Source organism: Numenius arquata, chromosome 2 (assembly GCF_964106895.1).
Source record: "Numenius arquata chromosome 2, bNumArq3.hap1.1, whole genome shotgun sequence".
In the NCBI taxonomy this organism is placed as follows: Eukaryota; Metazoa; Chordata; class Aves; order Charadriiformes; family Scolopacidae; genus Numenius; species Numenius arquata.
The window spans coordinates 88944332-88971685 of NC_133577.1; the positions used below are offsets into that span (position 1 = coordinate 88944332).

The 27354-nt window shown below is 37.8% G+C and overlaps 1 protein-coding gene across 1 annotated transcript in view; it reads right to left on the reverse strand.

Annotated features, from left to right (window-relative positions):
- Positions 1-27354, reverse strand: part of OTOGL (otogelin like) — a 92940-nt gene that overhangs the window by 60519 nt on the left and 5067 nt on the right. Inside the window, exons 2-20 of the mRNA XM_074167572.1 lie at positions 26103-26201; positions 25327-25481; positions 22051-22172; positions 21200-21405; positions 18296-18423; positions 17585-17691; positions 15716-15822; positions 14894-15019; positions 14080-14188; positions 13780-13826; positions 12241-12386; positions 10561-10684; positions 8696-8873; positions 7634-7758; positions 5067-5276; positions 4123-4288; positions 2951-3025; positions 2127-2179; positions 1369-1531 (exon numbers count right to left, since the gene is read on the reverse strand). Coding sequence (XP_074023673.1) covers positions 1369-1531; positions 2127-2179; positions 2951-3025; positions 4123-4288; positions 5067-5276; positions 7634-7758; positions 8696-8873; positions 10561-10684; positions 12241-12386; positions 13780-13826; positions 14080-14188; positions 14894-15019; positions 15716-15822; positions 17585-17691; positions 18296-18423; positions 21200-21405; positions 22051-22172; positions 25327-25481; positions 26103-26201 — 2446 coding nt within the window. The remainder of the gene's footprint in view (positions 1-1368; positions 1532-2126; positions 2180-2950; positions 3026-4122; positions 4289-5066; positions 5277-7633; positions 7759-8695; positions 8874-10560; positions 10685-12240; positions 12387-13779; positions 13827-14079; positions 14189-14893; positions 15020-15715; positions 15823-17584; positions 17692-18295; positions 18424-21199; positions 21406-22050; positions 22173-25326; positions 25482-26102; positions 26202-27354) is intronic.

A 27354-nucleotide genomic window follows, 5' to 3' on the forward strand; every position in this document is an offset into this window, starting at 1 on the left:
TGTAACCCTTTTATAGTTTATAATTCATAAAATAATCAACTTATTCAATTTGAAATGGTATAATGCTACTTGAGTGTGAGCAGGTCTTTAGCTCTGTTTTTTAACTTAATTTTAATTATTTGAAATTTTCACATGAACTTCTGTGACAATGCTACTAGTTTAAGTTCATGCAAAAATCATGGTGACATTTCAGTGAAAATTTACTAACTTTTATATGATGTCTTGTACAGAATCATGCATTTTTGTGTAAAATATTGTGTAAAAAAAATATAATTGCTTATTTCTATAACATTAATGGTATTGAAAGCTAACATCTCAGTTGAGGTAGGAGTTGTAGAGGACTACTGAATACCAAGCAAGAACAACTAGTGAAATCTTAAAAATTCATGACTGAAATCTGTCCTTCACCACTGCTTAGTCATCTATGAACGTCACAAGTAGCTGGAATGGGAGTTCTGGCAGTCTCATTACACTCTGATCTGTGCACAACCAATATATTGTCAGGGGGACCCTTGGCTATGCATACAGGGGAATAAAATCAGAAGTCGAGAAAAAAACAAGGAACACTCCACCTGAGGTCAAATTGCAGCAGTTTGTACAGCATATTTGACTTTTCAAATCTGAAAGTGCATACAGCAAGTTTCAGAGGAGGCAATGGAAACAGATGGAGGGAGTGGTAGCTGATAGAAACTTCACAACAAATGCTTTTAGCTTTTGTACTTTGATTTGACCCCTGCAAAGCTCAGCAGACAGTTTCTGGGCACCAAATCCAAACACACAAGCTGAGATAACAAAAACTCTAGCTGAGTTAAGAAAGGCAGAGAGAATGAAGGGGAAGGGGGCAGGATCCAGCCTGCACCTCCTACCTCCCTGCCCCAAGTTGGGCATCAATACTGTAGGCCTGAGTAGAAGTCTAGGTGAGACAATTACTTGAGCAGAAAGCAGGAACACAGATGGTTTACATTATGATTTTTTTTCATGTTTGCTTCTACACTCAAATAAACTATACTCTGCAAATGGTGGGAGTCGTCTCCTGTCCAAATACCAGTCAATCAGACTGGTAGAAAGCTGGATATCTTATGGGATACTGGAAACACAGTCTTGGGACGAAGAAACCGGGGTACTCCAACAGAGGAAGCATTAAAGCATGGAGCCTCATACCAGCAGGAAGGACAAAAGGACTCTCAGAGACAAAAGAAAGACTTGGCATTTTAACTGTGACTGCGTATCTGCAAAAATTTATAGAACAATAGTTTCAAAATTAGAGGTGTGATACCACTGGAATTTAAAAAGAAAAAAAAAATGCAGATTTAAACTGTGAAAAATATGTATATGGCTTGTGTTCCAGGTTGTTCTGCCAAAGCTTACCCAGGGGGGCAAATGCAGCCACTTGCACAGGGTGGTGAGGGGACACAGGAGAAGTTCATGGCAAGGTTTGCACAGGAGATCCCGCAATTCACACCTGCTGCTGGTAATCCAGGCACAGGAGATCTGCAGTCATAGTAGATTTTTCCTTCAGGGCATATGTGAACTTCAAATGCAAAATGCAGGTTAAATGAGATCAACTTCTCTTTTATACTGAAGGTTTTCTATTTGTTTTCATTCACAAACTATTTATTTTAATGCATACGTTTTATTACACATAAGAATATAATCTGAATAAAAATCTATAACTTTGTATTACAGAGATATAAAATTAATAGATGTTTTATTATTTTAAAAAAATCAAAATCAACTTAATATTAAGCACCTGCATCTAGGTCCCCTGGATCTGATACACAGCCCATTCTTAAAGATGAAGTTACTTTCTAGAAATCAAGGCTTCCTAAGGCCTTCTAAACATGGCTAGTGGGCCTAATTTTAGGTATTCACATGAGAACATATTGACCTATACCCCACATGTATTTAGGCTTTTTAAGTTCCCAAGTGACTTAGTAGTACAATTTGTGCTACAGAAAAAGGAAAAAGAAAAAAACAAGGCAACTTGTGCTCCTAATCTCCTATTTTAAATATGTCATGACATTAAGCATCTCATAATGAAAATACATATGAAGAGAAAACCAAAAGTATTCAATGTCAAAAACTTTCTCTGTGCAACTGTAATATGAAACAAGACCATAAATTACCTGTATTTTCTGTAGTGGTTTCAATACATTTCACTGTTCCATTCAAACATTGACTGAAAAAGAAAAGCAAACCCATCCTTCTTCAAGGGTCAGATGTTTTGTAGCCACCATGTTAAAAAAGATAATACAACTTAACCCAATCTCTTAATCTCTTCTTTAAAAAAACAGCTGTGAAAAAAACCCAGAGCATTGGAGAGAGGTAGCAATGGCAGAAAAATGAAGCCCCTACTCTCACCTCTTCAACTACATGATTACCAAGCTTCAGTTATAACAACTATAATATATACGACCTCAGCCAGAGCCAACCTTGATGCGCGAGTCAGAGACATGATTTTAAATCAGCAGGTTGAAAGCATTGCTTGTAAAATGAACAAGTTTGACCAGGAAACCTGGGAGGTTTCCCCATTTGTTTCAGCGAGGTCAGGATTCCATCATGAATTAATAATACAAAGTGGCACAAAGCTCCCTGCGAGCCTTTGACAGACTTTCCAAAATAGAATCCCATTGTTTATTCTTCGGAAACCAGCATCACATTGCTATCATAATACCTCCAGGTCTAAGAACAGGACTGCAACCTCCATGCCTGTTTTTGAGATCCTCTTTAGATACTGGCCTACAGAATTTTCCAAGTATCCTGTTGTTAAAATAAGCAGGTAGGTAATCCAATTTATATTAGTCTCCCTTTTTCTAAGTGTGTAACAAAAATAAAATCTTGATACAATAGACCTTCATTCTATGTGAAAAAATTCTCAGGGCTCTTGAGTAGCATCCAAACATCCAAACTGTGATACATGAAAGATAAAACTGTTGGCATTCAAACCTACCAGGAGCCTGTTGGCATGAGGAGGATTTCTCCAGGCTGGAGGGCTTTACCCTTGTACTGACAATGACAGGCAGATCTGTTAAAAGAATATTTATGCATGTAGATAAAAAAAGCAAAATGAAATGGGATTTAAGGGCAATCCATTTGTCAAAATATTATGATAAGAAGATCTTATGGTTCATTAAATCAATCTTTTTATTTATATTTACAATACACTTTTAATGGCAAAAATTAAAGGATGACACCCTGGCTGTATTGAAGTCAATGGCAAAACTCCCACTGTCTTCAAAAAAGCCAGGATTTTCCTCAATCTCCATATTATTTATTTGCTGTTTCTCTGCATTAGTCTTATAGAAAGGGACTTTTCATCCCAGTTATGGGAAGAGTATGGCAACATGTAGTTCCCACTCAAAGTACTATCAAAATCATGGGACAAAGGAATTATCATAGCAAAATCTATTAACTCTGTGATAAAAGCCAGATAGGACAGAAGTAGCAACAGAATTCTCTAGAAACCATGTGAAAATATGGGAATACCAACTTACCTCACACTCTTTAGTAGTTTGAAACAGCCTTTATCCCTACGGTATGGACTTTACTCATCTTTCGAAAATATATCTCGCAATGAACAGCAATAACTCTGTATAATCTTAAGATTTATAAAAATACTTATTTCAGTTTTAATTCAGTACCTGAACTCAGTAACTCCCCATGGTGGTAAGCTGTACAATTTTGGTATACGATACACAAAACCTATATCCTTTCATAGGGTTTGCGTTGTGAGACATAATAAAGACACTCCTAGCCACTCTCTCCGTACTATCCATGACTTTATGGACTGCTACTATGTAAATTCTTTCTCACTTTTACTTAAGTGATAAAAACAAGCTTTCCATGTGAAGATGCTTTCCCATGAATTCAAAAGTTTCGTCACCGCTCTCTCTAAAGCAGTGTGACCTATCTTCTCTGAAGTACAGTAGATGGCTGTACACACAGTAGCAGATGAGGCTACTATACTGATTAGTATAAAAGAATATGAAATCTTCATATATTGCTTGCTATCATGTTTAGGCAGTCTATATCTTGAGAAAAACGGAAAAATTCCCCTACTTTAAACCTTGTTACAAATAGAAAAATGTGCCTATGCATATATTCTATTTTCTTATGACTTACATTGATACACAAAAGCTGACCGACTCTTCAAAATATTTCCCATCAGGACAATTACATCCTTCTGCACAGTCATCACCACAGATATTTGCCATAGAAAGTGAAGCACAGGAGTGTTTACAAAAAGAAGAGCACTGATGATAAAGCATACCACTGTGACACATCACAGCTGTAGAAGAGAGAGGGAGAGAGAAGGAAGAACAACATACTCTTAAAATGTGGAAAATTGAAAACAAAGCAGTATATCATGGGAGTGCAAAACAGCAAAGCAAAATGATCTCTTGCTGCACTAGGGTGAGTTAAAATGCATGAGAAAATTTGCTGATTTACTGATTTCTTAAGTTAGAAATGTTTAGATTTAGGTGAGATTCTGTTAGAAAATTCCTTGGCTGGAATTATCTACTTTGTAAGCAGTAGGTATGTGTTAAGTGTTGGGGGCCAGGGGGGTGTGGTGGGTGTATCTGTCTAGGCTTCCATGAGAGGAAGAATGGTCCAGTTAAAGTTGAGGCATTACTCTATGAGTTAGAAATGCCACGCTTTCAATCATTAGTATATCCTACTTGGCAAATCACTTCCTGCCCTGCCCTCCCCGAGGAGCCCCTGCCAGCCTGGGTTGCCTTCCCTTAGGGAACAGCCCTGCTTCTGCCCCTCCCTGACTACTTTAGCCTAATAGGGGCTTCCATATGACTTAGGAGCTCAAAGTCAGAAATTTAAATTCTCTCCGTAGCCAACGGAATGGGACAGGCACCCCTGTGAGGCAGCTCAGGGTCCCTGAATCAGATGCCTAACGTAAAGGCTATTAGCGTTCTCCCCAAGTATGTCATAAGCTCATGACACAATTCTGTTTTCCCGTAAAAAAGGTCAATACCTGTATTTTGTGGAGTGAATGACATTTCTAGAATTTTACACATTGCTAAAGGATACTCTGTTCTGCAAACATTACTCACCACAGTAAGAAATATGAGGTCTGAAGTCAACAAAGACCCCGTGCTTGCCACAGAGGTAAGCATAGTGAGCCAGAGCGTTACACAAACAGCTGCTTCCACATTTGCATGCATCAAAGCGGCATAGCTGGTAGTATAATCCTGGACTGATGTAGGCATGGCAGGGAGCAAAAACTTCTTGATTGATGATATCACAGTGAGATGCATACCCAGCTAAGAGAAGGCAACATTGTTTTAGCCAGATCCGTTTTAATATAACAGTTAGTCAAATGGATAGCCAGAATATTAAAACCAAATATAGCCAGTTGTACAACAAAATCTTGTATACAATGTCTTTCTGCAAAGTACTATAGTTTAAAACTGGTATTTTAAGCAACTCCAACAACAGCAAACTCCACTAAAGATAAAAATAACTGTATAAAACTAGTTATACCTTCCCATAGTAGTGCAGGAAGCTTAAACAGCAGAAAAACATATTTCAAAAGAGTTAGAAGAGTCCTCTGAAGCTTGGAATGTTTTTTCATACTTGATGTTTCATTTACCTTTGAAATCAGCAATGGCCATGTACTTCTTGGCTTGTGGACTCAGAAAGCATTGCAAACTGGAGCTCAGGGGCATGCAAGTTCCAAGCTGGCCATATACCTTGTAGTGCCAACAGCCCCTCCTCCTACCACTGAAGTGTACTACCACCACATGTGGTGGAATATCTCTGCAACACTGTAGTGTGGATCATATTGAAGCCAATTTTACTGCTAAAAGAGTGTCCCTAGCGTTCATCCTCCTTGCTCATTCCCATAAACACACACTGAAACAGGAATTTCTGGAGCAGGTTGAGGGAGGTTATCCTCCCCCTCTACTCTGCCCTGGTAAGGCCCCATCTGGAGTACTGTGTCCAGTTCTGGGCTCCCCAGTTCAAGAAGGACAGGGAACTGCTGGAGAGGGTACAGCAGAGGGCTACAAAGTTGACTAGGGGCCTGGAGCATCTCTCTTACGAGGAGAGGCTGACAGACTTAGGTCTTTTTAGTCTAGAGAAGAGAAGACTGAGGGGGGATCTGACCAATGCTTATAAATACTTAAAGAGAGGGTGTCAAGAGGATGGGGCTGGTCTTTTTTCAGTGGTGCCCATGGATAGGGGAAGAGGAAATGGGCACAAATTTGAATATAAGAAGTTCCATCTAAACATGAGGAGGAACTTCTTTACTTTGAGGGTGGCAGAGCACTGGAATAGGCTGCCCAGAGAGGTGGTGGAGCCGCCTGGACACATTCCTGTGCAACCTGCTCTAGGTGGACCTGCTTTGGCAGGGGAGTTGGACTAGATGATCCCCAGATCCCTTCCAACCCCATATCATTCTGTGATTCTGCGATTCTGTGGAGTCTCTCAGTAAATTAGATTCAAGGAGTGAATTGGCTGAAAAGTAACCTGACAAAATAAGTAAACAAACAAACAATCATTTCTTTTTCCATCTCATCAGATTGAGATCATCACAGGCCTGGAGGAACGTTCGCGCTGGCTCAGCACAGGTGGTAGCATGGGGCAGGACCTCCTACTCAAGAACTGCTTTTTCCAGTGAAGATTACAGGATCACAGGAAAGTTCAAGCTGGAAAGGACCTCAGAAGATCATCTCATCCACCCTCCTGCTCTAAGCAGCTTACATTTATGTCAAACTCCACCTTCACTGAGGAAGCACAGAACTGAAGGTGAGGCATGAAGTATCTTGGAGAGCACTAACTTGGCTGAGATGTACTGCTTCAGAAGACAACCAATGCTGAAGGCATAAAATGTCTTAGAATGCTCCAGATTCTTCAAGGTTTATGGTTATTTTAGGCTTGCTCCAACAAGCTCTAAATATGGCCAAATTCCACATCCCCAGACAGGCATTATGTCTAAAACATTAAAACATTAGACTAAATTTTGTCAGAATTGGCAAGTACTGTCTGCTCATTGTCTCCATTAATTGAAAAAACCAGCAACATGGAAAGGAGGAAACAGTGAAAGTTCAATGCAAAACATACGCATGTCAACCAGCCAAAACTAAATCTTTACCCAGGAATTTGAACAAATCCACGGATCTGATTGTTTGCGTCATGTTGTGTCATAGGTGGAGGATAAGAAAACTTTTTAGTGCAACTTAGAGAAGCCAGAGACAGGACTTTTCATCTGAACACTGTCTCAGCAAGACACTGCCTCCTGCACTTTCTTTGTCAATCTACAAATGTGCATCATTCCTCTTAATTGGAACAATTTACAGGACTACAGACAGTGTAGCCTAGCACTCTGCATGTTTAATATATATTAGAATTTAGGACTCATGGCCAGTACACCTGGCGTTGAATGATCTACTAGCTTGTATTTACAAAGGACTTACTTCATTTTGCATGCTAAATGCATGGAAAGAATGGTCTTGCCAAGAAAGAAAAAGCAAGGAAAGAGTGCGCATCTAAAATGGAAGTTAAAATATATGTACATATTCATTAATGAATAGGAAGTAACAGTGCAACTCATTCACACAAAAACCAAAAATGTCCCATAATAATACAGCTAATTCCAGACTTCTATGTGAAAACATACCATTTTGTTGATTAACATTGCAAGGATCAACCACAGGAATATTGATAGGCACAGAACAAGCTGAGGAAACCTTCCATGCATTGGCATGAAGCTGTGGGGTCCCTTCTATCATTCCTGCTGGAGAACTGGAAAGGAAAAGATCAATACTGCAAGCATCCTGCTGACCTTATGGACTACATGGGTGAAGATGCAAGTACATCAAAAAGGCTTAGAAGCATAGTCACATTGAACATTCAATGTGTCAAAAGAATTTCCATCTGTGAGGTATAAAATAAGAGAGGGCACATGAAGCTTTTTCCTCAACATTATACTTATCCAAAAATATTCTTACATTCAAAGTCTGCCATCACTTATGCTTAATTCAAGTACTCTGAAATCAGTTAGAGGAGGCATTAATGACAGCAGATTTCAGCCTTTTTTCAAGTACATACATTCACTGAAATGTCAAAAATTTGGCCTGTTATCTAGTTTCAGTATTCTAGAGGGGGGGCTGTTTGCATTTTGATACTGTTTTTCACCAAGTATTTCAAAAGCATTTATTATTGCTAGAAAAGATTTGCAATTTTATAGCTTGGAGGAAATGAAATCAAAGAATAAGGAGTGTGGTCTTCTAATAAAGTATTCCTGTGGTTCAGAATTAATTTTTTTTCCATTAAAATGAGGTGTAGAAAAAAAATCAAGCAGTAGTAATCATTAATCAGGTGAGGATCCTACTAGTAGTATTGTCCACTCTTTTTGTCAGTGCTCGTGTATTTGCTCTGATTGTAAGGGAGCAGCAGGGAGGCAAAAAAATACATTCAAGCAATAACTTCATCAACCAATAACTTCTATAAATAATACGGTTGTTTTCAAGACTGACTGAGCTAAACATCTTACAATGACTTAGCTACATTTATGAGTTTCGTATTTTTAATTGTAACTAACATTTTAATTAAGAGATGTTGTATTGATTAGTTTAATAAAGTACGAGTACATTAATGAAATTAAATAATCAGATTTTACATTCAACAAAACATTTCACTTGTTGGTAAACACAGTCTAAATGTACAATATACAACTTACAGAAAATCATCTCTTAAATTCCCATTGTATGTTCCACATAATCCCAATGTTCTTCTCTTCCAGCCAACATCAACTTGAACATAGATTCTCTCTCCATCTTTAGCAAACAGTATCTTCAAACCAAAATGAGTTTTCAGTTGAACAAACAAAGAAGAGATGTTCTGAATTTCAATAGCCCCTGCACATAGCAAAAAAAAAAGAAAAACAAAGTCACTGAAATGCAACTTTCAGGTTGTATCGGTTTATGCCTGAAACAAAATAGGTTTTGAAAACTCAGAAATAAAATGAGAAACTATGCAAAACCTCACCTGCAGCCAAATAACCTCACCCATTCTCCATCTGAATTTATGAGACTACATATCTTTTTCATTAGCAACACAAATCAGGAACTGCAACTACTGTCAACAGTAAAAAATCTCTCACCTTTCTGTACCTGTGAGTTATCCAGAAACCCCTCTCACATATCTATTTTTTTTAGAAGAAGGCAATGCAACAGCATGCCTCTGGCAATGAGAAGACAAGACAAGAAACCACTTGTTTCTTAGCCCCCAGGGATGTTATAAGATTAATTAACAGATGCCTGTAAAATGTGCTGCAATCTTCAGATTGAAGGTTCCCTTTTATTACTATTGATATGACATCAGTATAGTTCTTTCCTTAGATTGTATGTGAACTAAGGCCCTATCAAATTCCCAGCTTTCCTTCCCAGCAAATCCATTATGTGAGGAAATGGAGATTTCAGAGTCACAGCACTCATTTGCTACACATTGTCAGGCTACTTGCAGCTGCAGGCTTAAAGCAGATCCACCTTCACAAGGCAGTCACTACACATGCACACACACACACTTAGCTGCACAAACTGAGAAGAGGCAGATGAAATACTTATATGAGCTTAAAGTGTTATTAACTTATAAGACTTAATAGATAACACTCAATTATCAAGAATGTGACATCAAAATATTTGTCATGGATTATATTTGTCACAGACTATGAAAGGAGACAAGAAAGTGAATAGGGACTGATTCAAAAGACATAAAATGGAATTATCAATGAAATTATGAAGCAGACTGTAAACATAACTGAAAGTATAACTGATCTATGAAACTCATTGCCATAGGAAGCTACAAATGACCAAAGCAGAACTATGACTGGATAAATTCAATGAAGAAAAGGCATAGCTGCAACCACCAGCATAGAAACCCCTAAGTTCTCTTTTGCCAGAGACTGGGAAAGGTAAGAGGAACTATCACTTTGCTTTTACTGAAAGAGACTAAAAATTCAGTAAGAATTTACTACTGATCACTGTAAGATACAAAATTTAGCAGTCTCATTTCCACCTACAGTGCTTAATTTTATAATATACTTTATACTTTTAAGGTTGATTTATCTTACTGTCCTTTCCAAAAAGCTGAAGTAATCTGCCTGAAATGCAGATGCTAGTCAGTGCTGAAATCAATGTAGATCCTGTAGAGCACATGGTTTCTATTCCATGCCATTTATTTCAAAAACCTTTAATCAAGGTAGATCTTAACGTCAGCATCAAGATGATTTCCATCCTTTCTTCACCTCCCTTCTTTTTCTTACCTACTCCCCCTTAAACACAAACAAAATGAGTGGAATTTCTGGGCACTTTGTGAGATAATAAATACAAAGAAATAAGGGCATAATGAAGGACTCTATTTCACAGGCTGAAAAAGCACATTTCTAGAACCATTGCTAAGGTTAGACGAAGTAAGTTATTGTACATTTAATAAGGTATGTTTGAAGAAATTCCTTTTTCATAAACACATATTACTAAAAAGCTTTGGAGCATTTACAAGAAAGAATTTGAACCCTAGTAAATTTGTACTCCATGCACTTCTTACCATTAAGGTTAAAAATTTGGTTAGGGCCCGTTTGGACTTGACCGTATCTTGTGAGAGTTACTTGTTTGTTGACATCATCTTCAAGAACTAGTGTTACAGACTCAATGCAGGCGTGGTCAAAGTTCTAAGTAGAAACAAGTTTCACCATCAGAAACAGGCAAAGACATTAATATTACCATGGAAAGCAAAACCAAACAAACAGGGAGAGAAAACAATTGTATGGAAAAGAAATACCAGAACTGTCATCAGGTAAATCAGTTGTAAACTATCCCTCAAAGCATTAAACAGAGCACCCAAAATTGTTATGTGGAACATAATATAACATTGTATATGAATCTAAAAGCAAGGAGAGTGCATTTTAGTTATTATGGCATTATAGTAGTAAGTGGGCAGGGGTCTCCAAGTACTGGTACTGGGTTCAAAATCCATACTTGCATGGCCACCCTGGGTGCTCCTCGTTGCTGGGTTAACCAGTGTTTGAACCAGAGTCTGACCCAATCTCTATCAAGCTGGTGCAACCAGAGCCCAAATGCAGCAAGCAGAAGAAAGAAACTACTATACACATGAAGGTGCTTCTCTTTTACCTTGATACTTAGTCTTGATCTCTGATTGCACACAGGAGGATATAATTTCTCCAGAATTATACTAAAATAAATTTTAAATATCTGACTGTTTGAAAAATGGTGACTTATAGACTAACTCACACTCATCATTTTAAAGCGCTATCCAGGCAGAATGCAAGTACAAGACAAAAGCTGACATATAACCATCTTAAACCAAGCATCCTATGCTCCCCAAGGTCCCTATGATTTCACCCAGGAACTTTCCGAGGTGCCTAGAGTTGTGCTAAGGGTCATTTCCAGTAGCATCCTTGTCTCTCAGTGGTTACCTAACCAATCACTTCATGCTTGAGGCCACCTGAAATGCAGAAACAGGAATCTCGACACCTATGCAGGAGAAGGAGGTGCCTACAAAAAAAGCAGAGGCATCAGCTCATAATCTGAAGGGACGGGAGAGAGAGCCCCACAGTAGGGCAGCTTCAGTGCGTCACTCTCTGCTCATGAGTTGAGATATCCCAGCCCTCAGCACACAAGTGGCTGTGACTCACAGCCTCAGGAACTTCTGCTGAGACCCTAGGTGACTAATAGCATGATTAAATCCACTCTCATAGATAAGTACTTTTTATAAGCACCTCTATTGGTAAAGCCTGTTGTTGGATACCTGCCAAAATACTTTCAAACAAATATGTGTGATGGCTAGTCTCTTCAATACTTTCTAAAAGGCATTCTTCCAACAAATGAAATAATGTATCAAAAATCTAAAGCTACCAAAAAATATCTCTTGCCTAATTAGCAGTGTATTAAACCTGTTCAGTGCTGCCAGCAAGAGCTTTTCTAAAGCCTAAGACACCTGTTTGTACTGTAACCAAAGATACTTATTTAACGTGCATAAATGAATAACTCTTCAGACTTTATCCCTCTAAAGATGCAATTCATTTTACAAAGGGTGATACAACATGTAGCAATACAACCAGTTACAAAAAAAAAGCTGTAAAATGGTTTCAATATATGATATTTTTCTGTTAAACATAACCCAGTAGTTTACCATAGAACCTATACAAGATTTCCTGAAAAATGGATGCACACGTTTGTTGTGAATGTTCAACAAAATTTGACTTACTTGTCCGCAAGGTGCTTTCTGTAAAGTGATTGTGAATTTGTTTTTCCCAGTGCCTTTTACCAAAACATACTGGCAAATCCCAAGAAAAGTAAAATGACGTCCATCAAATGTTGTGAAATGAGAGCTACCTGTGATGGAGCACTCAGCTTGAGAGAAAAAGGATAAACAAGAATGTTCACTTGCATAAGAATGTATCATTATTCTGTAAATGATGGAAGAAAGATAAATAAGAAACTTTCTCCCCGTTTCTAAGCACATAATCCAGGCTAACTTTAATCTATCTAGCTATTACAGTATTTGGAAATAAAATACGTTAAATACACCTATTTCCATCAGATACGATCTCATGTTGCACAGGCCACCATGCAGCATCTTTTGGTTCTAACAAGATGAGATGCTTTTGAGTTACGAGTTCTCTAAAATACAAAAGAGCTTTCTCTTATTACAACTGAAGTTTCCTAGAATCTTCTTCCTCACCATCGTGTGGCATGACTGAGTGTGAAAGAGGACAATCTTTCTCCTTCCTTCTAGGTACTATAGCACTTCTTTCTACTGCAGATATGAAGAGGCTGCAGGTGTCTGTCCTCAGGGTACATCTATATTCGTTTTTCAGTTCAGATGAGGACTGCAATGTTGAAGCAACTCTCCGGTGCATCCCCACTTGCTGCACTTTCATTCACACTATGGGGCAGTGTCAGAGCACACGAACTCGATTAATTTTGGCTGCAGCTGCTGCAGGAGGTGCTCTGTGGGAGCACATCTAACCTGCTCCTGGTACTACCAGGCATTTAGTCCCTAGGACCAGACTAGAGTAGTCATAATTAAGCCCTGACATGCACACACAACACACACGAGACATAGAGTGGTTCTCAATATCAGCTGTTTTACACTACAGATCCACCCTGTCAAGCCTTGCTTAGTGACTGTTAAGCCTTGTTTATTACCTCATTCAGAGGGGGCTCCTTAATTTGTAAAAAATTCTCTCTTTCAGAAATTTCATTTTATAATCTTGTCTAATATACAGAACTGTCAAGAGAGTTTCACTTTGCAACTACTGCATGTTCCTCTGAGTAACTTGTTACAGACATGCAATCTTTACAGGTAAAGATCATTATCCAAATGTGAATTGCTGTTACAAGGCAGAAAATACAACACACCGAGCATCAGAATGATGTTTTTCTTATTATTTGCATTACAATTGCACCTAGAACTGAGGAGATCCTTATACCTGGCCCAGATACTGCACAGGAGGTAGAAATATCCACCTGCCTCAAAGAACATTGAGAGTAAATAAGAGATAGAAAACAAGAGGTGGATGTACCACACTGAGCTGGCGAAGCGAATGGGAAAGGGTAAGATGAGTATGGTTAGGCAGTTAACACCTTCACCCCAGCTGGCCCACTGATACTCTCAACCTCCATCTGCTTAATCTTTCTTCTTAAATTAGATCACAAGCTCTTGGATCATATTTGGTTCTGTTGTTTTCTGAAAAGTTTCTCTCTTATGTTCATTGAGGAGAGAATAGCGAAATACAGATACCTGGGCAGTCATGATCAGTGCAGTTCCAAATGCCACCAATACAAACACTAAAAAGAAAAATCACAAAACACAGAAATTCAGTGTTCTGATCTTTAGCAAAAAGAGCAGATTTGAGCCAATTAATATGTCTTGAATTCACCCTTTCCACAGAATAGCCTGCATATTTTAGTGATACACAGGGCCCAGACTGTAAAACACAGATACTAAATATTCTTTAAAATGTAAGTGTGACTATGACATTAAACTAACTACAGGCAATGGTCACAGAAAGAGGAAACACAATGTGAGGCTTTCACATACCAGTTGCTACATTCTTGTTCGATTTTTGAGCCTACAGGGAAGGCAGTTCCATGATAAATACAAGGACAATTTGACACGGAGATACAAGTTCCATTTTCCATAATGAGGCCTATTGGGAGGGAAGTTAATGAATGAGACAAAAAACAAGTTAATGAACTCTGATCACTGCTTTTCCCCCATCTGACGCAAACATTCAGATCCGCCAGAAGGTGATCTCATCAGTCTTAACTGGGGACCAGTAAAGAATCACCCAGGGAGTGCAGAGAGCTCAGTGATGAACAGTGAAGCTCTCCCAAAGCAGTTGCCACTCTGAATAGTTTCTTTATGAAAAATGTCTGCCTTAAGCATGTAAAACTGTACAGACTCAAAAATGAAAAGATTCTGAGATCACATAACCTTCAGTCCTTCTAGAATAGGACTGTTCATAGTCCAATCCCTAACTTTTATTGAGTACAGGTCTCAGGAAGTTTTTTTTCTTGTACAGAGTACACTCTGTTTAAACAAAATCTCAATAGATTTTTGAATAATTCAAATAAAGTTAATTAAATCTATGCAGTATCTTATTGTAGAAAACGTTAGTGATGGCTCCAGATTTTAACTGATATTTCATTCTGAGCCACCTTTGTATTCTAGAGAAATATTTAGAGCTCAATAAAAAGAAAAATCACAGTGAGAATAACAACAGCTAGAGCAGAACTTACAATATTCATATTTTCTGGCTTTAACTTTAAGCACAGTCTATTTAGACAACTTTATTATGATGCTGGATATTAGCTTTACGCATATTTTTTCACATTAAATTGACAGTACTTACCATCTGGACAGTAACAGCCATCTAAACAGTGTAGGTTGCTGCCAAGACAATCTTTTTCAAAAGTGCAGGTTGGTGGACAACAACTGATACAGTCACGGTGTACAAAGCTGTCTTCACACTTCTCAGCTAGAAAAAAATACATGGTACATTGAACATTAGTGCAATTTCTCTTTCCATACTGGAGAACCCCTCTCTCTCAGAGTTGTGTGGCGCTTCTGGTATAGGTAATTATTCAGATAAGGTACAATGGATTGGTTGGAGAGGTTTTAACTGATGAACTGTGGTGAATCTCTCACCAGTATTTAAGTCTGTCTTTACCAAATTTTTACATCACCCCTCCAAAAGAAGTTATAGTTTCTGTGACAGGGGAACATGTGCTCATATCTCAGCTAGTTCAAAGTCTTGTGCACGAGACTGAACTGAAATTGATGAGTGTTGGTGATAACTAGAAGGAGCTGGATTAACTATATTAATTCTGTTACAGGGCCAGCGGAGGCTGAAAGGTCGTCTGGGAAGAGGGGAAACATCAAATCTCCACAGATATTTGTTCTTCGTCCTAGAATACAATCAGCACACGTGATGTTTCAAGCAATCTGTGGAAACATGATTTTTGTATGGATCTAGATCAGATCACAATGGAAGTAAAATATTCATCTAGCAAGTCACTGACTTCATTGTTCGCAGCAGTAGTGAAACTGGCTGACCTACTTCAGTATCAGGTTTGAGTTCTATGGGGACAAATGTTGTCAAGATAGAATTATTTGAAAGGGATATATGGGGTATCTCAAAGGTCACATAGTATGCTTTATTGACTAGTCTTACTACAGGCAGGAAAGTCATCCCTCCAGTCCCGCACCGGGGAGCCAGCGTGAGAGCATGCTCTAGCATACTCTGTCACCACCCTGCAGTATGTTTCATCGTCATCCACTCTGAAATGATAAAACAAGGGAGTAATAAAAGAACTCAGATCCCATCTACAAATCTCTAGCACAAGACGCTGCACAGGATACTTCACACATAGCTGACACCACCCAGTCATAACAGCACATAGTGAGGTAAGCTCAAATTTTATTCAGATGTAAGTCACATAAGGCAAGATACCACCAATTTTTTGTTACTTTGGAAGTCCAACAAGTCCCATCACTCACTGTGGAGGATTTGATGCCAAAATGAACTAGTCATAACACAACATTTCTATTATAAGCATGACTGTGACAGATCAGCTGAGTTTGTCTTTCAGCACACAAGATCATGCTTCCAATATTAATGGTCTTAAGAATATATTATGTTGTGTTTGTATTCTGCTTTCAACACATCTGTTATCAAATCAAACACCACTATACTCTTTGTTACAGTGATCAGAGTCTCTCCAGCTCTCCTTATCTAATCCAATTAGATGGGTCTTAATAGAAAGAATGCTTGGCATATACTATGGCCCCACAAGAAGCTTCATAAACTGACACTAAGCCACAAGAAGAGAGGTCTCTTTTATAAACAACATAAGCCCAAACTAATGAGGTTCTGAGACACAGAAACTTCTTTCAAGGTTTTTAACGTTCACAGAGTTGTCATCAACACAGGTGCTTGTTGACAAATATAAAATCCACCTTAACAGCATGACACTGATTCACTATCACATTCGAAAATTTTCTTATTCTTCTTTTGCTAAGAAAAAATCACAGTAGACTCCTGAGTTACAAAGTGACCATACATAGGCAACTTATCTCTTTTCTGAGCAAAATCAAGGTACAGATCATAAACTTCAGGAAGCACGCTCTGGAGATTTGTCTACAAACACAAATTCTTCCATCTTGACTTGATGGCAAAACAGAAAACTGAAAATTCATCAAAAATGAACTAACAAGTTGTAAGGGATGCTACCGAGTGACTCTTACTTTTAGTCTTGTGATCCTTTCTGCATGTTTTTGATTAAATTGATGATGCTCTGAGAAGGCCATAATAGTATCCGGCAAAAATCCTGCTATTTATGACAATTACTTCTTAATTTAAAAACCCTACTAAAAAGGAAGTAGTACGTTGCTCAGTCATTTATACAATTAACTCTGGAGGATGAGTTTAACTTGAATTACTGTCAAGAACTAAACAGGAGTCTGGAGAGCTAAGGGAAAAATACCAGGCTGCATGTAATGCCAGCAGCTAAGGAGGTATAACACCCTCCAAAGCCAATGAGAGTTGAATTTCTTTGACAACAGTGAATTTACATAAATGAAATAATTTTGAAAAATTCTACTAATTTGAACCATAGTGTTGCTCATAAAAACCGTTCAGCTGTGTCAGACAAATGGTCCTGCTCCTCCACTATAATTGATACTTCCCCCAGGTAACATCTCCATATGTTTTTAATTCAGGACCTCCAGATACAGGTTTCAGGGTTTTTGTGATTAGCAGTTCCTTTTAGTTGTTAGTGATTCTCCATGGATTTCTCTTCTATGTATTTGACTGGTATTCCTCTGAATCCTTGTAAACCTTTAGCAATCAAAATATCCCTTGGTAGGCTGGTTCTGTGCCCTTTGTTTCCATACTAAATCACTCACTGAGAACCCCCCTCTCTTTTGCTTTGAACTTGGTTCTTCCTAACTTCCCTCAATGCTGCACAGTTCTGGTCTCAAGCAAAAGAGTGAGTGTCCATGTCATGTGTCAAAAATAAATACACAAGAACTCCAGTCTTACCTGCAAAGATCATTCATACAGCTAGAAATATAAGAATACGGATCTATGCTTTCATGACAGCTGAGAAAAGGAAACTGTAGGAATATTTGGCACTTGAAGAATATGTCCTGTGCATTAAGGAGAATCAATAAATGGCAGTTAGCAAATACTTTCTGAACAAAGGTAATACTTTTTAGCTTTGTTTCCCTAACCTAGGGTCATTTATATCCCCATTAAAATTTGATAATCTTAATTTATTATTATGTCTCCTTTATTATTCTTCCTAAAATTTGTCCTCTCTGCCTAGGCCAGGTTGATTGCATGCTGCTCCTAAACCAGCTGGGATGAAAGAGTGTTAAAGGAGAAAAAAAGCATTTTGTGTCAATGCAGGAGCTGAGCATGTTACTTCTGCAGTATTTCACAATCTCCAAAATAATGAGGTATAAGAAGCCAGGACAGGAAACTGAAACCAAGTTTAATGCAGCAATGAAGAGCTCTGCCAGCAGACCTGTGCAACTTGGCACATCTTATCTGAGCCTTTGTACTTTTAAGCTAAACATCTGAAGATCTTCAGACATTCCCTAGCAACAGTCCTGATATGAATCTTGCCTTTATCAAAGCCTCAATGCATCTAAGGCTTTTTTCAACATGGTATATATTTCTATATTCTTGAACCATTACTAGGCAGTGAAGATTAATAAAAAATATATATAATAAACACGATTAATTTACCTCAGTGAGTTCTGTGTTAGCTGAGCAAGGACTGGAAAAATCTGATGCAGTAGGTACACAAGCTACATCATCTGAGGTTTGCACAGCCCAGCTATTTGCAAATTCAGCAATATCTTCTGTATATTCACCTACTGCATGAAAACATTGGAAGAGCACCCAGGAAAAAAAAAATCATCAACACAAACACCAAAGACAGCTTGGAAATTTCAGGTAGTTTTTCGATGTGTTCATTACCTCAGTTACAGATACTTTCAAAGTATGGGTAGTGTAGAAAAATGGTTTTTGTTTGGTTTTTTTTTTTTAGTTTCAGGTAGTATTTTATACTACATCTAACCAAAAAGATTTAAAAAATTATGACAAAATTCTGGTTGGGGTTTTCTTATGTGCAATCACTGAATATTTTATAACAAATATACAAATAAGGACAACGGTAATGCTTGAATAATTAAGAAAAAATATATTTCTTTAAAACAGCTTAAGGCTTTCATCATGTCTCAGTTAGCACGATTATCCTTTTCCCTTGCTGCAGAAAAGCCCTACAACAAACACACCACTACATGCCCAGTTCTCCTCACAGCCAGAGCATGGGAGAATTAATGAAGAAGATGCATGACTGGAAGTCATGGCAACAGGCTGAGGAAGATACACGAACATACAAGAAGGTTGGCAGTAAAGAAACAGAGCCAAAATTTCCATATTTTTGCAGCAAGAACAAAATATTACATTTTCTCTATGTTCTTAAGTATGTTAAAAAGGGTGTATTGCCTACACCTTGAAGAACCTTATAGTAATTATTATGTATGCTACGGTTGTCTATATCTGTGCATGGTTAGGAGATAGGGTATTGAAATGAAATCAGCTACAGTTTTTTTCAGAGTTGTACTCTCCAAAACTTAATCTAACTTTTTCCAGCACAAGATGTACAAAGTTTGACACTTTGCAATGTGGAAAGCCCCAAAGCATACTAGTCAGATATTTGTACTTGGATCTCCACAAATAAACAAAGATAAGATCCTAACCACCAGTCCACTTCATTTAAGAGCCTGGGAGATTTAAAACATTTCTCCCTCTCTGACAGAATAGTTCTTTATGCAGAAAACCCTCCCCAAATATAAAAAGCTGGGGTTTGATCTAAAGGTAAACCTGTTGGCATAACTCTGCTTCTGCAAAAACATTAAAAATATTTTATTAACATTTTGATGTCTTGAAAAATTTTCTAAATCCTCAAAAAATGCCACAAAATAAACTCACTGTCCTTGAAACAGTTGTATACACAGACACATGTATATTAAAGCAATACAAAGATGCCGTTAGAGGTGAAGATAAGGAAACAGAAAAGGAGTTTGTTTTTAAACTGTGCTTTCAAATGGGGTATTAAATGCCTCTCAGCAACTTATTAATTTGGGGCATTGCAAATAGAGAGCATTCAGACTCTAGAAGAATCAGGATAGATATAAGAACTTCCCTTGTACTACTGGCGAAGTAGTTTAGCTGGGGGAGAAATATCATCATGCCAGATGATTTATAAGATTTGGAAACACTTAGAAAAATGTTGTGGCTTAGAAGTAATTTGCTTTAGCAGTCTATTCTTGTGAAGACATCAGAACTTCATGCTTTGTATTTGCACAGAGTCGAGGCACCATGTTATACAACTGGTTCAAGGTTAAAATGATTCATAGCGCTCTTGATTGTACACTAAAATAATGGTATCATTTCTGATAAAGAAAAATGTTAGAATAAAATATGATAGTGAAGAAACATAGCTCTGGAAATAGGAAAGGTAGGAGTTGGAAGTCTTTTATAACAGATAATACATTTAAAGATACTGAAATTACTATTTTTTAGAGATCACATGAACTCATTATCTCCTCCAAACTCCATTTTTCTCCATTATTACAGATCACCAGTTTTAACTAGTTATTACACATACTACAATCTGGTGTGCAGAAGTTAATGCATGGAACAGGGAAATTACTGCTTTCATGGCAGAAGAGGTATGAGAAATTTATATCAGGGAGATTTTTAAAGACTATACAAAGATAGGTACACTGTGTCTTCCCTCACTTAGAAAGTAAAAAATCTCTGCTATCAATCATAAAAAATGGAGAAAAACAGAGGAGAGGAAAAAAGTTACAGTGAGAAAACTTTTCTGATTTAAGAGTACGCAGGGCTGTGGGACTAGATTCTCTCTGCAATTAATGGTGACAGTAAAAGTCCTATCTTTGTTTTTATCAGACACTGAGAAAAGTATTCCTCATATTCTCAAGCTTGTTTGGTTTTTCAGGTGTTCTTTTCACATTAGTTGCAAGTAGGACAAAAGTCCCTATACGGTATTCCCTACATAGACTGCAGAATATTCTACTGGTTTAGCAAGTAATCTCTGCCTCAGACTCAGCACTGGGTTACTTCTCATTCTACAAGGTAGCCAGAGGCCCATAATACACCATACCAACAAAGAGATACAAGGAATCCCCAGGCAACAGCTTTGAGATTTACATATTTCAACTAGCATTTTTATGATACTCATATAAATTAATAACTCGAGATCATGTTTTTTCCAAATATTAATATTTTGGCTCTTCTCTCCTTCTCCCTCCATCCTTAAACAGAGAGAAAACCAGAAGCATTTGTTTATTTATTTATTATTTGAAGGCACTTTCATCAGCTAAGATAAACATACCTCAAGTGCTTTGCTGAGCAAGAAAATGCTTAAAATTACATATAAATACCGTCTTGAAGTGGGACTTTTTCCGTCGCATCTTTAATGATAAGGAAGACTACAGCATATATTCTATTTTCTGCCAAAATAACTGAACAGGATTCTCTTTTTATTGTAATATCTTTAAAGTGATCAGGGAAGCTGTTCACACAAGGTAAGGGTGTATTTTTAAGCTTTTTACTTACTATTTTGCAGTATCAGGTCATCATATTTATTGCCATTAAAATTTCCACAGAGGCCACAAGGTTTTCCCTTATGATTTTCTGTCAGCTTAATATAAATACCGGAGTTTCCATCCCAAGCAAGAGAAAAACCAAAGGTAGTCTTCACAAGAATATAGTCAGCCAGTCTCTCAACAAAAGCATTTCCAATTGTCTGAGGCAACAATAATCTGGAAAAAAAAAACAGCCTGCTTCAAAGATCTCAGATGAGATGAGGTTAGTGTTAGAAAAACACCACATAAAACATCATCTTCTAACTCACTGAGCCCTTTTTCCCATGTGTATACAGTCATTTCCATTCAATTCTTCATCATGTTTTTATTATCTTTTCTTCTTATTACTTCTCTGTATCAACCATCAAAAACGAGTGCTTTTCTGCTGTATACACCTGTCAGTTCTACCAATTAAAAGCCTGAAAGAATAATGCATCTTCATTTTCAAAGTCCAGCACATACATGTCAAGGAATACGTGATGTCAAGGGCATGCTGCATTGCACAAGGAGTTATGTGACACTATGACCACCAGCAGCCCTTCTGGGCACAGCGTTCTCACTGGGCTAGACATCTGCAAATGAAGGAACTTACAGTATAGAAAATATTATTGACCAAAATGCTGTGTATCTTCCTCCTTTGATCAAAGACCACTGGACAATAATATTGCAGCATGGATCTAATCCTAATCTTTGAAAGTTGCTTCTGTTGGGATGAACAGTATCACTGCAGCTGTCAGATGCTAATGGCTATAGCATTACATCAAAGGGGATGGCAAGAACACTTGGCAATAAAATGCTAAAACCCACCATTAAAACATTTACCTGGTTCCTTCTTTTCTTACTTCATGTCCTGAAATAATTATTTCTTCTTGGTTTGAAAAAAATAAGCTGACAGACCTCTGACAAGTATATACCGAACCGTAACAGTGAGGACTGTTATGAACCTTAGAGGGGAAAAATATACATGCAAAAAGAATACATGTTTGTTCTCAATACTTTAATGCAATTTTTCATAAACTCTTATGATCTTTACAAATAATACTTAGAATAATAAAAATTCACAGTTAGAAAGATATGCAAAACTATAAGTTCATCCTACCCAATGCTACTGAGAAATACAGCAACTGTTTAATAGCATAAAGCATCATAAGACAGTGGTTTAAATACCAGATGAAATACTCAGGTATTTTACGTAGATGGACTTCAGAGACCTAGTTTATAACTGCCAATGTAGGAGCTTGTTATTTGCCTTGAGGAGACATCCCTATTGCTCTGCTTCTAGAGGTCTGATCTACAAGAGGGGACTACAAACCAATACAAAACCTCAGAGTTCTCCATGCCAGCTGAGACTGGCACCAGCTGAACTACAACACACCTTCCTGAACAACTCAGGATTTGTTCAGATTTTGGAGTGCTCCCACAGATTACTACAGGTGTCCAACTGGTGTGCATCTGCTAAAATCCATTTTGTGCTGGCCTTCCAGCCCTGCTGGTGGAGAAGGGCAGGCTTTTCTGAAGTCTGCTTCTCCCCATTATACATATATAGCATAGCAAGCCAGCATATTGGTTTGAATCATGTTATCAGCTTCCTTAGTTTGAAAAAAGCAATGGAAATAAAAGTTTCCATCACCCAGAGAGAGACTTGCAAAACTGCGTGTCTCAGATATTGACAATGTGTGACTTCCATGACTACCCACTACTAAAGAGAGATGTTAAACAGATCTCAGATGCGTGCTTTCAGAAATGAAAGCCATGCAACTCCTGTCTCAGTATGTCTATGGTTTTATGGTAGTGAAGTAGATCTCTCATAAAAAACGTGTTATGAGGCCTTCCAACAGGCATGATAAACCAGCATTCCTTCTTTTTATAGTTTTGCAAAAAGGAGGCTATCCTTAAAATCGGACTTCATTTGCATTCCCAGCCTTTGGCATGGTAGAGCATGACTTCTGCAGGAAGGCCCTTGTCCCTGGAGACCACACAGCTTTCTTTGGCCAAGGCATGCTCTCAAAACATGAAAACTGTGCATTCAGATTTATTCTGCCTAATGATAGGCATGTATCCATCTCCAACTTTCTGTGCATATGCTCTAACCAATTAACTACTACTCAGTTTTGAATTACACACACATAGTCTAAGTGAGTTTTAAGCACATACCTGCTCCAAGAGCTTAAGCAAAACTCCAACAGCTTTCATTAATCTCAGTGGGGCTGAGCCACCCAAACCTGTGGGATGCCCTAGACTACAGTGCTTCAAAAGCATGTGAGCTGATTTTAAACACTGAAGAGAGAGTGGAATGCATTGTGAATCTTAGATACCTATCATTACCTACATTAAAATGTATACAGAGTTTAGATAGCTCAAATATGGCTCCTATGACTGCATCCATCACCATTCCCTGAGAAAGATGGGAGTTGCGCTACCAGTTTATTTGACAGTGTTGTGAAACTAGATAGATTAGTAACTGGGAAATATTTTGCCAACATAGTAATGGAGGCTGTAAAGTAACTGGAACTATCATTTTTGTTGAAATCTGTTGGTAAACACATACAGTGCTAACACATACTGAGATTAATCTTCCTAAACTGACACTTAATCCTGGAAGTAAAAAACTGTTACTGTTTCTTTGAGTGAAATAAACCAGGAAAAGCATTAGAGTTTTTACTTGTATAAAGAAAATCACAAATAAATACATCATAAATGTTACTAGCATTGACAGATGGTTTATATGTAAACCTGGCCCAATACAGAAACACAATCAAGGCAAATCAAAATAATTCTTGTGTTTTCTTCTCCTCTAGAGAAGTGGATTATTAAATCCAGAAGGACCATAATGTGAGAATTTGGCAAGGTTTTGGGTCTCCATTGCCCAGTCTGTAGCAACTGCAGTGCTTCAACATTACTTATGACTTTTCTAAGTAAACATCTTCAGTTTTTAACAATTTGTCCCAGCAATTGAATGGTAACTTCTCTCTTTCGAGAGGAACTAGGATCCACTGAAATGTTAAGTCTAGATTTTAATATAAACTTGGGCTTTGTTACAACATTTTCTGAAAACTCCTAAAAGGTCATAGGTGCACACAGAATCCAAAGAATTAAAATAAAATCATGGAAGGCAGATGTAACAGCATCTGTCTATAACCTGGGTGAATAGAAATGGTAGTTTTAATGGCAGATTTGTCTTCACTAGATGCTATTATCTGGGAGGAGAGGAGATCACGTGTTTATAAATGAAAACTAATCCTTGGAGCAGAAATCAGCCTCTAGGTCTGCCCTTACTCCTGTGAGTACTGTGACTACCAGGGCTCAGAATTAGGACCCCTCTTGTCCCCTCTCCCCTGCCCAATCAGCACCAAATGGCAATCATTGTGTAAAAAGTAACATAATGAGCTCGTATCCTCTCCTCACAGTAACCAACAGCCTGATAAATTGGGCAGCTTCCTTCAAAGAGTATAGCTTTGAACTCTCCCTGACCCAAAGTCATTAACTATGGATATTCAGCAATTTGAGGAAATCACTAAAAAGAGTGCCTTCCATACATAGGTCAAGATGATGGCTTTTGAGCTGTTAATCTTCTCTGCATGATGTAGAGGTAATCCAAAATTAGAACACAAATTGCCAGACGGGGCAGAGTTTTTCATGGGCCAGGGAAGCAGCTCCCCATAGCATGCCAATGGCTGGGAATCAGGGCACAATACGTTGGGGTGCCCAGCTATCAGGCAGGTGATAGCTGTTTGCACTTTTCTCAGCAACTCAAATTTTTTACAGTCTGACAGCTAAAGTTTATTGAGTTTTCCAAGGTCTGTTTTAAGACCCACTTTTGTTCCCAGAAAGGAGAGATCAGAGATCCTTTTTAGGATAGGGGGAGTAAGAAATACTATTTTTAATATACTGACTCTGTTGATTATGATTTCATCAGTGGTTTGAGTTACTGCACATAGGCTTAGACATTTTCCAGCAGCATAGTTTTATATTTAAGTAAGCAATGCAACAGTTTCATCCATTTATTGTCTCTCTACTTATTTTACTTACGATGAAAAGTAAGTCCTGTAATACAGGAATACCCGGTGTGTTATTTCTAGCGTATGCTCACATACTTACCCAAACAGTGTACTGGGGTTCTGGAGTATTGCAGTCTTTTGCAAAAATATAGGAGCAATTTCCTGGGAAGTAGTAGTAGATGCCATCAAATGTTTCAAAATTATACTGTCCCCATGATTTGCAAATCCCATCTCGGTCCTTACCAGTGTTAGGTACTGGAAAGAACACACTGAGTTTACAACAAGCATGGTAACCAAAAATTGAGAGGCATCACAGGCATCTACAAAAGTAAGAGCTCAAAAAGGAAATACAAGCTTATAAAGGAAAAATAGCAGGAACAAAAGATAACCTCATTTTTTCAGCTTTAAATAAAGTCAATATTTTTTTTTTAATCTTTAGGCTGCATTTAATGTGATCATTTTAAGGTTTTTTTTTGCTTCAGTGGAGACATTTTAATTATAAGTAGAGGGAAGAGAAACCGGTGCATTGAAATAGTTGGTAATTTTATTTGCAACAAGTCACTTTTTGTTAGAAAAATGCAGTGACTTTCTCATTGTTTATCTAACTATAAAAAAGCTGCCTAGCTACTGATATACTAGACAGTGATCTAGCTGTTATGGTATCTATGTATCATTGCAGCCCAAGTGCTAAAATGTAGGCATTCCTGATGTTGCTCTATATATATCCTAACGCATATCATTTTAATCCTCTTAGCCACTAGAATGACAGTCCTACTACAGAGGAATCACAAATGTGCCGTTAACAGTATTTTTTTTAAATCTGCACCTTAAATCTTGCTTGAAGAGGAAACTTGACTCTTTTGGCCCCAAACTTACCAATTTGGCACCTGCTTCCTTGAGCCTGAAATAACTGACAGTCACAGTCACCTGCCTCTGTGCAGGCTGCTCCATTAAGACACTCCTGAGGACATGAACCTGTAAGCAAGCATTAGTAGATAGTATTGAGTAGATAGTTTTCGTAGATGCAGTATTTTGCAAACAGGCTGAGAGATCCATATTAAATATGTTTATTGTTAAACCATAAGCAGCTATATTAGCTAAGAAAATTAACCAACAACAACCTCCAGTTTTTAACATTTACTTAATTTTATCCTTTGTGTTCCTTGGTTAAAAGAGAAGCAAGGTTCTCTCATTTGGTTTGAGACTTGTAAACTAACAAAGGAGCAAAAGGTCAACCTCCTCCCAGCAAACAAAAGGTCAAGTTCCCATGTAAAGAAACCAAATCCCAGTCCTGCTGATCTGGAAATACACAGGACACAGATTATTCTAATTGACCAAATTCAGCACAATTTATATATATGTTCAGCTCCTCCCTCTTAAGCACTGCAGCAAAGGGTACATTCAGCTTATGAACAGTCCAGAATATATAATTTACAGAGTCAAAACCAATTATAAATAACCTTCCCCCCATGCAAAAAGAAAAAAAAAGTCTGTTAAAAGGTTATTTCTGCTTAAGAAGTGACTGGAGTCAGAGACTTAAGATTCCATGGTAATGGTTTGTTTTATGTTATAATTAATAATTGTTTCCAAAAAGCAGTTTCATTAAAGGGTTTTATAGTCTGTTTGGAAGCTATCACCTCACTGTCATCTACTAACCATTCACTGAGGTGGGTCTAAATTATAGTTCCCCAAAAGTGGAGAAGAAAGGTAGTCTTAAGGCAAAATTTCATCAGGTTTTGCAGATGATTGCTTTCCTTCTCGGGGGAGGATTACCCTAGATACAAACACTTGAAGTCTTACTGATGGAGATTAAAAAAGCATTGCAAAAAGCAGGAAGTAAATGAAATAAACAGGGCCTTCCACTCCTAGTGAAGCCGTGGTAAAGCTGCTAGTGGCATTAAATGGGAACATTAAATGGGAACAAACCGGGACCTTTACAGTAAAGCACACACAGAAGGTACCAACTATTCAGAACATCAGCCTTCACTGTGAAAACTCCTTTCCATGCTTAGTTTTGAATTTTTCCCATTTAAGAATTGCTTTCCAAATATACGCAGATACTCTGAAAATACTGATAAGGCAGAAAATACTGTTTATAGAACAGCACTAATGTGGAAAACTTCTTTGT